The 12885-nt window shown below is 45.8% G+C and overlaps 1 protein-coding gene across 1 annotated transcript in view; it reads right to left on the bottom strand.

The window, feature by feature from the left end:
* The window catches only part of runx2b (RUNX family transcription factor 2b), a 43097-nt gene that overhangs the window by 17628 nt on the left and 12584 nt on the right, over positions 1-12885 (bottom strand). The window contains exons 2-4 of the mRNA XM_056294400.1: positions 5359-5618; positions 3867-4023; positions 1614-1718 (exon numbers count right to left, since the gene is read on the bottom strand). Coding sequence (XP_056150375.1) covers positions 1614-1718; positions 3867-4023; positions 5359-5618 — 522 coding nt within the window. The remainder of the gene's footprint in view (positions 1-1613; positions 1719-3866; positions 4024-5358; positions 5619-12885) is intronic.

Here is a 12885-nt window from a genome sequence, read left to right as displayed (position 1 = left end):
CCCTCTGACCCAGGCTTAATGACCCCTGAGAGGGGGACGTGTTCTGCGTGTACTTTCAAGGTAAAGTCAATGAGTGCTGCAATTCTGACCACTTAAGAACACACTAAAGAAGTTCGGGGGTCAGGTATGAGGACATACTTTTTATTGCCTGAGTTCTTGTTGTGACAAAGTGCTCCAAAAATAATAAGAAAAAAGGAAAGAAAGGCTTTCCCGAGTGAGCCACAGACAGAGCTGCCAACTAATAGAAAGGAAGAACAGCGCGTGGCTGACGATGACACTGTGAAATCTCTAAACCATGCCAGAATACAATCAAACCCTTATTGAACGACCCAAGATTTGATCATTTTTTTGTGGATGTCTGTGAAGGAATTTGACCTCCATTCGCATTCATCCAAGCTTCCAGCAAACCAAGCTTTTTTTTTCTAAACCAGACTAGGTTGCTGCTGTAGAGACAAAATTGGGCTTTCATAAACAAATTCCATTCTGATTCCCATCCGCACGTCACCAAATAACAAGAGTTGTTTAGAAGTCATCTGAGGGGGACAGCAGATGCACAGGAAATGCTTTTGATCAAACATGATGGCAAGAGCAAGGGTGAGAGAGTGAAAGAGAGAGAGAGAGCGCGAGAGACAGACAGAGTGAGTGTGGGTGTGATTGTGTGTCTATACACACGTGCATATAAGGGCACGCATGTGCCTCTATTTCAATATATGTGTTGATGAACATTGTATGCATGAGTCTAGGGCAATAAGTTCCTTTTTGACCGTGCGTGCGTGCGTGTGTGTGTGTGTGTGTGTGTGTATGCATATGAGGGGGGGTTCCTGGCGCCATAGGCAGGTTTGCTACAATGGAGAATGATGGTGGTACTAATCCCTGTGTCTCCAGGCTCCTCTGTGTCTCTCTATGTCCTGGTGCCATATGTGACAGAATGGGTGGAGGACTGTTTGTGATGTGATAGTCTTCATTGAGACGCCATGAGAAGAGAATATGTTTTTTATGAATAGGGAGGAGGAGGGTCGGGGAAACAGCTGCCTGCCAGACCAGTTGGCACTGACGGCTATAGTAAAGTTTTTTTTCTCCTCAGTTGTTTTTATATGGCCCATTAAAATGAGCTGATGCTAGCACTCTGCTACCCAGTGTACCCTCTCAGGAACACTCTCTCTTTTACTCTGTCTTGCTCTCACTACCATTTCTCTCGAAAACACATGGGAACCTGGGTTGTTTTCTGAAAAGTCGACTTAATTAAAAGTCTGCTGATTGCTACTTAAAACAATCAGAACTTTTTTTTGTAGAAAAAGCCCACTTTTTTGTTAATTAACATGTTTTATCAGCCTGTCACTATTTCAGGGAAACATCCATCTTTACTCCGATGCCGCCAAGCTACTGCTATTGGCTAGCTGCAATGCCATACACACCCACTGCACAGGCTGCAAATAGGAAGTGATATGACTTTTGTGTCTGGGCTTTTTGCAGGCGTGTGTGTGTGTGTGTGTGTGTTCATGGGCGAGCATATATGTACACATCCATGTGTTTATCATTTTCGATGTTTGAATTCATCCATGTATGTTAATGTGTGTGCCCACGTTCACATTTGTGTATGGATTTGTACTCACTCCTGGGCTCGCGTGGTCCATCCACGGTGACCTTTATGGCTCGATGGTAAGTGGCCACTTGTGGAGGGTTGGTGAATACTGTGATTGTCAGGGTGAAGCTCTTGCCTGTGGGAATATTAAAAACATGAAACGACGAGCCACCCACGGGGACAATGTTCTGCATTCATCCGCCAAACCATCCCCAAGTCACAAGTGTGGCTTTGATCCTATAATAGCCAATACAAACTGGGACAAATCAGCTTTAAGTGGATTAACAATGGACAACATTGGCTGTTGAAGTGGTTCTCTTTAGGATGTTTGGGGCAGTCTACATGTGAAATTGATGGAAGGAGCCAGTGTCTTATTATCCAGAATTTCTCCCCCGTCTAACTGTATGCGTGGGCGAGAGGCATTTTAATAGTCACTTCCTTTCTTGATAATCCTCAGCAGTTGTTGCCTTGGGGTTGAATTTGAGTGTGTATGTGTGTGTACATGTACGCGTGTGTGTGTGTGTGTGTGTGTATTTGTACAATTGTGCATACTTGAGAGCATGCAAGCAGCTGGAATGCCATGAATCAGAAAGCAACGGCCAACTCAGCACAAACAGTAACATCTGAGGTATGAAGATGCATCACGTAACCATGGCCACGCACAGGAAACAGGAAGTGGGGGGGCAGGTTGGTGCAGCGACTCACTGGAGCAGCTGTCTCTCCAGCCACACCCACCTCCCCACCTTTTTCTTCTGCGTGATTCCATGGCGGGGTTTAGCCTGCTGTAGAAAAGGCACTAAGAGCCCCGATAAGATGAACCGGGACGATACCATCACAGATGCAACAGGTGTCCCACATTACTGATTTTCAGGTTCATGTGGGTGAATTGCAGCTGTTTTGAACGTGACATCAGATATTTGATAAGACGGGACCACTCGCCTATTAGCACCTTGCTTGTCTATATTCTTCACCACTGCTGTCTGTCATGGCCACTTTTTCTCATTTTGCTATCAATATCATCCATTCAACTTGATATTATCCACCACTAATGCTGCTATCAATGTCTTTCTGTCATGTTGCCTCAGATGATGCAATTAATAGTCCTACCATTTAGTGTTGCCATGCATGCTGTACGACATCTTGCACCACAATTTCAGAGCTCTAACTGTTCCTGCATGTCCTTCACAGTCAGCTCTCTCCATATCTCTGTACATGTCTTTTAGCTATCTAACATCCTATCAGCTTGCTCTGCTTCCACTTAACTCCGTAGTTGCAGGGTGTCTATTTCAGACACTCGTATTCTGATCTACCCTGGCTCCCATGTCATTTCCTGTGACTAGATTCTGTGTCACAACGAAAGGACGCACAGGATCCCCATGGTGACAGGTTTTCAGCCATCCCTCTTCTACTCTCTACCCTTCCTCATCCATTTTCTCTCCCTCCTCCCTCTGTCCCTCTCGAGCTACTACAGAGATGAAAGCCTAGACAAGAACTGTTGTCCTGTGACCTTTTTCATAGCTCTTAATCACTGGCAACTCATTGGAGGGTCGACTTTGGCACCTTAAAGAACTAATGTGGGAGGCTGAGAGGAGGTGACATTCGCTGCATGTGTGAAGAGTTGCCACGGAGAGAAAAATTTCCGGCAAAAGCTAAACCTCTTGCCGTAAACGAGGTCATTTGGTTGCAAAACATATAATTAACATGAAGAGTAAGTAGGACAATGCCAAACATAATTTGCCTTGATAGGACTCTGCTGGTGCCTAGTTCCTTCGGAGCTTGAAAACATTTGGAGGGATTGATCCGCCGCAAGGCTGTGGCAAAACCTGACGTGTTTGTAAGCAGGGTTATGTCAGGTCAGTGAGAGTCACAAACTGTACAGCAACTTGCCTTTTTTGATTCTGAAATCAAAAGATTTACATTCTTTTGATTTCACAGTAAAACCACTGTGCGGGGCCTGAAAGGCCACAGGTCTTTATCACAACTGGATCCTCATATGAGAGCGATAATATGCTTTAGAGAAATCAGGTTCAAAAGTAAAACTAGATTTCTCCCCAGAGTCCCATAGGGTAAATAAGTTCAAGAGTCCTCATTTTGAAAAGGATGCGACGGGGGGAGAGCAACATGAATCAAGCCCTCAGACATTAGGAAAAAAGCAGTGGGATTTAAACCTTGAATGAGAGAGATCATTATGTGGTCGCCACGTAGGGAATGTGACCACTAATCCACCCAGCTGAACCTAATAGCTCCCACTGAGCACTGATGTGCGGTGGAATCGGGGCCTCACCTCTCCCACTGCGCCCCACGAAGCGCAGGTCATTGAAACGTGCAACCTGGTTCTTCATCACCCCCGAGGCGTTACGCAGCTCTGCTGAGTAGTTCTCATCATTTCCTGCCATCACCGTCACCACGGTACCATCAGGTATGTCCCCAAGTGCCACAACCTGCCAAAACCATCAAAGGTGAGAAGGCGGCCACGTTGTGAGCATGTTTACACTGAAGCTGCTTTACATGTTCAGGATGACTAAGGAATTTACTACCTTTACTTCTGGAATATCCAACGTCATTATTACAACACATTAGTGTTCCCACACCGCATTTGAGGAAACCAGGTAGAATGAAAGTAGTCATCAATTTCTACGAGTGCAGAAAACTGTAATGCCAAAACCTGAATACCATAAAAAATAGTACTCCAATTTTAGAGGTGAAAATAATGCAGACTAATTTTACCATGTGACCCTCCCGTTTAACCCAATCAATGTCTGTAAATGAGCTCAATTTTATAATCTCGCTCTTAAACGGAGTGTTTGGCAAGACAACTGTGATCATAATCACTTACCATGTGGAAAAATATGTAAATCAAAAGTAAAAAAATTTTTTTTTTAAAAAAAGTTGCCCAATGTGCTGCTAGGCATTGTGTCATTCTTTGAAATGTTGGCTTTAAATAAAAGGAAATTTCACCCTTGGGCATGCATTAATTATAAAGGTGCAACAATAAGAGTTAATTAACTCCCACATTTCAAAATTGTCACATTTAATGTTTGAGCCAAGAGGCTATTTATGATTCAGTTAATGGGCCTACCTGTAAAGTACACGTGTCCTCGTAGCGGACGCACAAATAATGAATATCATCTGGAGATGCCATAAATATTTGAGAAATCCAAGTAAACCACACGTCTTTTGTTTGGAATAAAACTTAGCGTTTCATCAATTCTTTTTTTTTTTTGCATAGTTATAAATAAATTCAAACATGTCAGCACCCATCAAACATTTTTAAACTATGTATTAAAGTGAGTGATCAGTTAAGTAGCTGTTAAATAAGATGAGAATCCTTAGAAAATATAATTCATAACGTTGGACACAAGATATAGCTTATTAACGTCACCGTTATTTCCTGGCCGTGCACTAAGGCTTGTGCTAAAATAAAGGACTGGTGGTAGAAGAAAAAAAACAGGAATAAAAAGCTAAAATAAAACACTTATTTTGAGCTTGAGGGGGATTTAGTAACAAGAAAACAACGCTGACATGTGATTGCATTATTTTGTCATAAATTGGTCCAGACAGCCAAACCCACAGACATTGTTTTTATTATTGTGTCGTCTACACAGTGGTTTGCATGCCTGCACATCCTATCCTCTAAAAATAACAACAGACCAAGCTTATTCTGTTTTCATCACAACCTTTTCTTTTTTTCTTCTCTTTTTTTTCTCCAAAAGTTGTCATCAACACAGGCAAGGATGAAACCGGTAATAACACGGAGATAGATCGGGGGGGCTTACCTTAAAGGCGACGGGCAGTGTTTTATTGCACCGCCAGTGGGAGGGCAGGACGGAGCATAGGAAATTGGGGCTGTCAGTCCGAACCAGCTCGGCCGGATGGTCGGCGATGATCTCCGCCATGCTGCGGTTCTCGTGCGGGCGCAGCCGCGGCACGGCGGCCGCGTCCGGCTGACCCGCCGGCGGGCTCACGTCGTTCATCTTCCCCGGGACCGGCTGGAGACTACTGGACGGCGGACTGAACCTCCGACCGGCGCTGGGATCTACGGGAATGCGCATCACAACAGCCTGGATGAGCGGAAAAAAGGTGGAGGTGGAGGTGGGGGTGGGGGTGGTGGGGGAAAGACAAACACACCGAAAAAATCTCTCCGCGCTAGAAAAAAAGAAAAAAAGAAAAAAAGAAGAAGAAAAAAAGAAAACCTCCGCGGTGCTCCGGACCGGTGCGCAAACTTCAGCACATCTGCCAACGGAAAATGGGACTCGCCGAACGCGCAGCGCACGCGGCGTTTCGAAAGCCTTCTCCAACTTAGTGCAGACTTTTTTGGTGGGTGCCTTCAAACGACACGGAATACTCTCCAGCTAACAAAACACCCTCGAATAGACTCGGTGATGTGTGTCTTTTTCTTATGTTTGATGACAACGTCGTTTTCAAAGTCGGCGTTCGACTTCTCCGCGTAAGCTTCCATGACCCAAAAAAAAAAAAAAACCGCAGGCGTAATCGTTCGTGTGAGGTTATAAATGGGAAGAAAAAAAAAGAAAAAAGAAAAAAGTATAATCAAGTAATTTGCGATGGTAGAGCGTCTCTAAAGGCAAATGTCGTTGGACCGCCCCTCACCCCCCCCAAAATAAAATAAAAAATAATAAATAAATAAATAAAAAGCTTAGCCTTTCTCCGATACCTTAAAGTCAAAGCGCATGCTGCTCCAGGTGCGTCATTGAAGTCTTTGTGTCAAAACTAGAAAGCTCTCTCTCACAGCCCGCAGGCTGCGCGCACACACGCGCGCACACGCACACACACACACACGCACGCACACACGCAAACTTTTCCAGAGTCCAGAGCAATAAGGTACCTAACTAATACACCGCTGCCGTTTAATAAGATTTAACAATACTATTTATAACCCGCGAGTCGCCGTTAATCCCAAAATTTTTTTGCCGTCAAATCACACGCGGCCGAAGCGCACATTTAGCACACACTATGGGGTTAAAAAAACGGTTGATGAAAGAAGGGGGGGGGTCATCATCGCCGGTGAGATGAAGGAGGCGGAAAAACGAGACGGGTTTCTGTAGCCGTAAATGTGGTTAGTGTTTTGGAGGCCGGGGTTTCCCGTGTGCTCAGCCTTTGTGGTTTATATAGCTCCAGCGCCCCGGCAATTATACTGCGCTGATGCGACTCCAACACGTGGTGTCTCGAGTCAGATCTGCTGCGACCACTATAATCCATCACGCCCGTGACGTGCGGCCGGCGATCGGAGCGGGCAGGTTATTCATTCTGTCTGCGGATGAAAAGAAAGAAAGGAAAGAAAGGAAAAGATACTACACGTTTCACGCATGCACCGCAGGGTCGTTCGGGAAGGACACATGAGGCGTTACAAGCAGCCTATACGTACCAGCACATCACCGCTCCCCTGGTTAGTCCGCGCGCTCGTGTTGACTTTGGAAGCGGTCATTTTTGATTGCAGCCGCGTGAGTCAGGCCATCATCGGGCTGTGCGGCACGCGCGTCTGCTGAGGATCATTGGGAGAGCGGAGCCTTAATACAGAACTACCGTAGGTTACCGCGGCCCGCCAGCCAATGAGTCACCGGAGAGCATGAGTCAGGTAGAGTCTCGCTCGGTCGCCGGGTAACGCAGTTATGCAGGTATATACGGAAGACAGGTAGGCCATTACAAAAAAAAGGTGATTGGCCAACTGCTTCTTAGATTGTTTGAAAACCCAAATTCACATTTTGATTCTCTACTCCCCCCCTTCTTATAAATAAATCACATATACGTTTTAAACGTGGCACATCAGAATTTATTATAACCAAGTGCAACAGATGGCAACCAATAACCCGATAAATAATGATAAATGGAACCTGGAATTGCTGAAGAAAGCACGAAGCATTAAAATTGTTTCACATTCGGACCTAATCTCATTTTAATATGCAGATTTAATGCATAAATAAATTCATACTTCTTAAAGCCAGCGCCTCTGTGATGAATAGGACTATACGGGCCACCTTGCTCAGAATTTAAAGCACAAGATAGATTTCACTCGGATTTTTTGCAAGAAGCTATTCATTAACTAAAGCGATACAAAACTGCAAAAGTGGTTAATGAAACCATCTTTAAGCCAAAAGTGCAACAACAAAAAAAAGAAAGAAGAAGTGAAACTGGTTTTGAATCAGCATTTAAAAAGAAATATCAAATTCAAATAAATGAATTAATTCTGGTTACAGTATAGTTGTGTGCCAACACATTCAGGGTTCCACAACAGCAGCCGTGCACATGTCTCAGGCAGCAGGGCCGCTCTGCCGGTCCCTCTCATCATGTCTACTGTAGAGGGCATCCTCTACCCTCTCTGAGCTCTGACACACACACTCTGCATCTCAACCGGCCCCTCTTCGCCCCATCACAGCTCCGTCGGCTCACGCCAGAAGCCCGGCAGGCCCCCCCACAGCCTCGCCTAGCTTTAGCCATCAGTCACCCAGCGAGTCGCAGGGAGCGCCACATCATACAAGAGCCCTGTGACACCACAACATGTGCACGGCCGGTCTGCCTTCCCTCTTCTTTGCTCCCAAACAGGCTTTATTGCACTGACTTTATGACAAATGCCTTTGATACCCGGCGCCTATTTCTGAATGAAAGAGACTACTACTAAGAGGCACAGCTGTCAGGTTATTTGAATCCCGCTGAGTTTTTGCAAAGTGTGCTCTCGCACAGTTATAGCTTGAAATGTATATAGCTATGGGCAACTTACAAAAAAAAAACAAAAAAACAAAAAAACACGTTTAACGTTACAGTGTTACAGCCAAAGTACCTGAATAACTCGACTTCTTGTATTTCATCTGTGTATGAATGTATATAGTCACGCGTGCACGTTGGGGTGTGCGTGCACGCATGCAACTCGGTGTGTGAGGTGAGGGAGCCAGTGGAGAATGTGTGTGTGTGTGTGTGTGAGTGTGAGGATGTGGGAGGGATATATATAAAGTCTGAAAGCACTGACACGCATCTGGCACCTCGTCATGTGGACGGGAGGAGAAAAAAAAAAAGAGTGATTGAGTTACACTTCCCCTCGCAGTGCCCCAAACGCCAGAAATATGGTTCACATTGTCCAACATTCTTAAAGATCAGCTCACAATTTATGGATGAATAAATATGGATCGTTGTAATTAAATCTGTAATAGTGATAAACATGGACTCTCAGGAACTGTGGAGCCTTGCGATCCCAACAGGGTAAAGTTTCCCTTCTGATAATATCATTTCTTTCTTCTTCTTCTTTTTTTTGTTTGTTTTTAAACCGCTGGACACGTTTGGAGTAACGTGGAAAACATCCTAAAAGTCACGGTGGGGATTTCTCTCTGGGACTGTTTATTTGTACACTTTGGGGGAATAAAAGAAACATCCGTGCGGAGACTGATCTCAAATCATATCCCGATCAACCTAATCAACTTTAATTCATATTTATTGTGCGCTGATTTCATTTGAATCGTTGCAGTGGAATTTTTTTTAATTTTGGAGCCGCTCGTTCAGGGGGGGGGTTTAGCAGTAAAACAAACATCGGAGAGCAGATCGTTTTCACATCAACAATTTCATTGACGCAATCGGCTTTATTACATATTCATGGTGAACTGATACTGCAATATTTACGGCCAACTAATCAGTCTTATTTTCTGTAATTGTCCCACGAGAGGCAGCAAGAGCCCCCCCCCTCTCCCCCCACCCACCCACCCCATTTTCATCAGCGCTACACAGGCCCCAAGCCCACCCACCCCCCATTTCCACTCCAGTGTAGTCGTGACTTAAGCCCTGACAAGCTCAGCTCATCAAAGAGTGTTTGTCACATCTGACTCCGCTTTGCCTCTCCGCTGTACATCCTGCATCTGTCTTGCAGCTCTCTGCAGGACAGGGCCCCGCATTTCACACTGCAAGGCCCGCCGCCGCCTGCCTCTCTGTCATGCAGAGGTACACAGGGCAAGCCCCGTTTGCAGCTTTTAACTCCGCCGTTTGATGTCCTGGAGATGTGAGGCAGACAGCGGAGAGGGTGTTAACGTGCCCAGCGTACACCATTCAGTCAAAAAAAAAAAAAAACACTTGCCGCTGTACCGGTTTTCACCCAGCCTGCAACCAGCCTGAGATTGAATGTGAAGGTTGGCCCCATCCAAAAAAAAAAAAAAAAAATCTGACATTTTGCTCATGACTGATCATTGATTTATCTGCAGACTAAATATTAAACAGAGATAATATTGAATGCAAGGGGAAGAAAAGAGAGAGAGCACATTGGTGTTTTAATGGAAAGGACTGCTGCTCTCTCTCTCTGCTGCACAGCTGGCTCTTTTCTTGCACCGCTGGTATTATTCATCTACTGTGTTACACTGGCTTGGAAACACTGCACAGTAGGAGAAGTCGCTAACAGTGAGGAACCACATCATACCACACAGCAGAGAATGTTCATTTTATGATTTATGGTAATATTGTATTTCTGCCCGTTCTGCCGCTCAGTTTCAATTATTTGTTTTCAATAAAACCCAGCTCAGCTGACATTTGCTGACTAATTTCGCCGCTGAGACATCAAGCGTGTTCACAAATGTTTCTGTTGCTGTTCCAGTGGGAATGACAAGGACGCGGAGAGACGCAACGCAACCGGCACAAATAGACAAACATGCACACAATACACACATACACGTGCACACACACACACACACACTTACATGCATGTTTACATAGACATACACAAAGGGAGACACATCACTGGATGTGTTTGACCTTGTCAGCCAAGTAACCAAAACAGAGGATCTTTCTTTCTCTCTCTCCCTGCTTCTCCTTATGTCTATTGGCCCCTTTATTTAGAGCTCTCTCTCTCTCTCTCTCTCTCTCTCTCTCTCTCTCTCTCTCTCTCTCTCTCTCTCTCTCTCTCTCTCTCTCTCTCTCTCTCTCTCTCTCACACACACACACACACACACACACAGAAAGGGAAGAATGAGGCTGACAGACCCTCATTATTGGCCACACCTCATTAGGGAAGATGACAGGACACACAGCGCTCCCTGTTGATGGTGAAATGTAAATAAAGAGTCCGTCCATCAGACTTAGCAAGGATACTACCCATATGGACATATCACACACACACGCGTGCGCGCACACACACTTGCACAAATGCAAACACTCCGCACTTTTGCACACAGATGCACAGCAGAAAGTTCATGTACACAAACACTCAGGTCGGACTTAAGAAAGTGTGCCCTGCACATACAGAAATGTGAAGTACAGAATGGGTGTACTCTCTCTCCCTGCCCCTCGCCTTCCCCATCTCTCCGGCATATACTCTCATCGCTGAAGAGGAAAAGTACAGCCACTTAAGACTCAGGATTAGGGCTCCATTTCACAGTGGTGCATTTTTCAAGACACTTAATTATAGCTTTCTAGAAGAGGGCTGTGACGAAGCCCAGGCTTTCAGCTCTAACGGGATGTTTCCATGTTTGGCAGGCCGGCCAACCAGCCTGCCAGCCAAACCATTTGGTAGGCCAAGTAACTGGTCAGATGATCAGCCGGCCAACCAACCCATTCAGGCGGCCAACTAGCTGCCCTTCCACCTTAACTTCCAGAAAACCAGATATCCGGCCAGTCCACTATCGAACTAGCCGCCGTGCAGCCAACAAGTCAACCAGCAACCTAAGCAGGCCACTTATCAGTCAGTCTGTAACCAGACTTCTAGTCTGGCAGCCAGTTTGTCAACCAGCCACTCAACAAAGCCAACCAGGGTATCATAGTGAGTCAGCCAGGTAGCAAGCTGGTCAACCAGCCAGCCACCCATGCAGCAGGGCAAAGGAAAATAATGGCGGCCTGAAACCCCACTCCGCTTACCTCATCAACATGACCTCCCCTACATACATCCATACACTGATTCAAGATCACAGCTAAGCCCAAAATGACTGTTTGTCACTGAGCCCGTGACGTCACAGTGAACCACCAGAATGAGGATGGGCATGTTGTGAGTGGTGTGTGTGTGCGCGCATGTGTTCCTGTGTGAGTGTTCATGTGACTGTATTTGGAGGAGGTGTGATTAGGCTTGTTTTTTTTTTAAGAGGTGGCCAGGGATGAATGAACCTAACACCATCAGTTATCCCTTTGCTCCATAGGGAGCTAGAAAGAGAGAGAGAGAGAGAGAGAGAGAGAGAGAGAGAGAGAGAGAGAGAGAGAGAGAGAGAGAGAGAGAGAGAGAGAGAGAGAGAGAGGAAGATAATGAGAGGGTATATTCTGTGTCCGGTTTCATCTAATATTTCACTCTTGAAATGGCAGAGAGACAGAGAGCAAGAGAGGGAGCAGCATGGAAAGCAGAGGAGAGTGGGAGTGACTGAGGGGGTGGCTGCTCACTGCTTGTGGCGGAGGGAGGAGGGGTGGGGGGTATAAAGACAATTTCCTCTCTGCTCTTATTGCTCTGACTGTCTGCCGCCTACCGCCTTCATGGAGGTCCCTAATTGAGATCACTTGTACTTAAAAATAGGAACAAAAAAGGAACTTCTGTGGGTTGGGAGAGGGAGAGGAGAAAATAAAGTAGTAATATGTGATGAAGGCTGCCATTAAAGAGACCCAATGATAGATCTGAGCGACTAAGGCAGAGAGCTGAGACTCTTTCGCTGTCTGCCAGGGAACCTTCAGATGTTGACGTGTCACACACCACCTGCTGTCCCGGCACACAGTGTGTGTGTCAGTTTGTCTGTAATTGTGTGTAACTCTGTGTGTGTGTGTGTGTGTGTGTGTGTGTGTGTGTGTGTGTGTGTGTAAGTAAGTAAGTAAGTAAGGGTCTATGTGTTGTGTGGCTCTTTGATGGGATAGAGTGACAGTGCCCAGAACTGGGTCCAGAAACATGCCAAAGAGGGGGATTTCAGAGTTTCCACTCATTTGTGCGTGTGTGTGTGTGTGTGTGTGTGCGGCAGGGATTGTGCTTGTGTTTCCTTGTATGTGTGTGTGGGCGCACTCGCCCACACACATTTTATTTCATATCTTTGTGCCGCGTCTTAACAGTATGTGTGTATTTCTATATTCACTTTTCCTACAGCAACAAACCATCATCATCGCCGGGCATATCCAGGAGCACAGTCTCACCCAGCCCTTTGTGTCATTAGCTGTGCTTTTATTAGTCCCTCACTTTAATTCAGGCTTTCCACCGAGCCAAACCTCCCATGGGTGGCTTTTCCCCAGATTTGGTCCCCAGGTGCCCGTAAGCCGTACCGGTTTTCCCTTAAAACCATCTATCACTCAATCAGGTCCGATCGTGCAATTAATCAAACAATGAGCCTGCTCCTTGGAGGCCAGTTTGACGGCCCGTC

Source organism: Lampris incognitus, chromosome 15, assembly GCF_029633865.1.
Source record: "Lampris incognitus isolate fLamInc1 chromosome 15, fLamInc1.hap2, whole genome shotgun sequence".
Lineage (NCBI taxonomy): Eukaryota > Metazoa > Chordata > Actinopteri > Lampriformes > Lampridae > Lampris > Lampris incognitus.
Note: the sequence above shows the minus strand (reverse complement) of the source record. Positions and strands in the feature narration are given on the sequence as shown.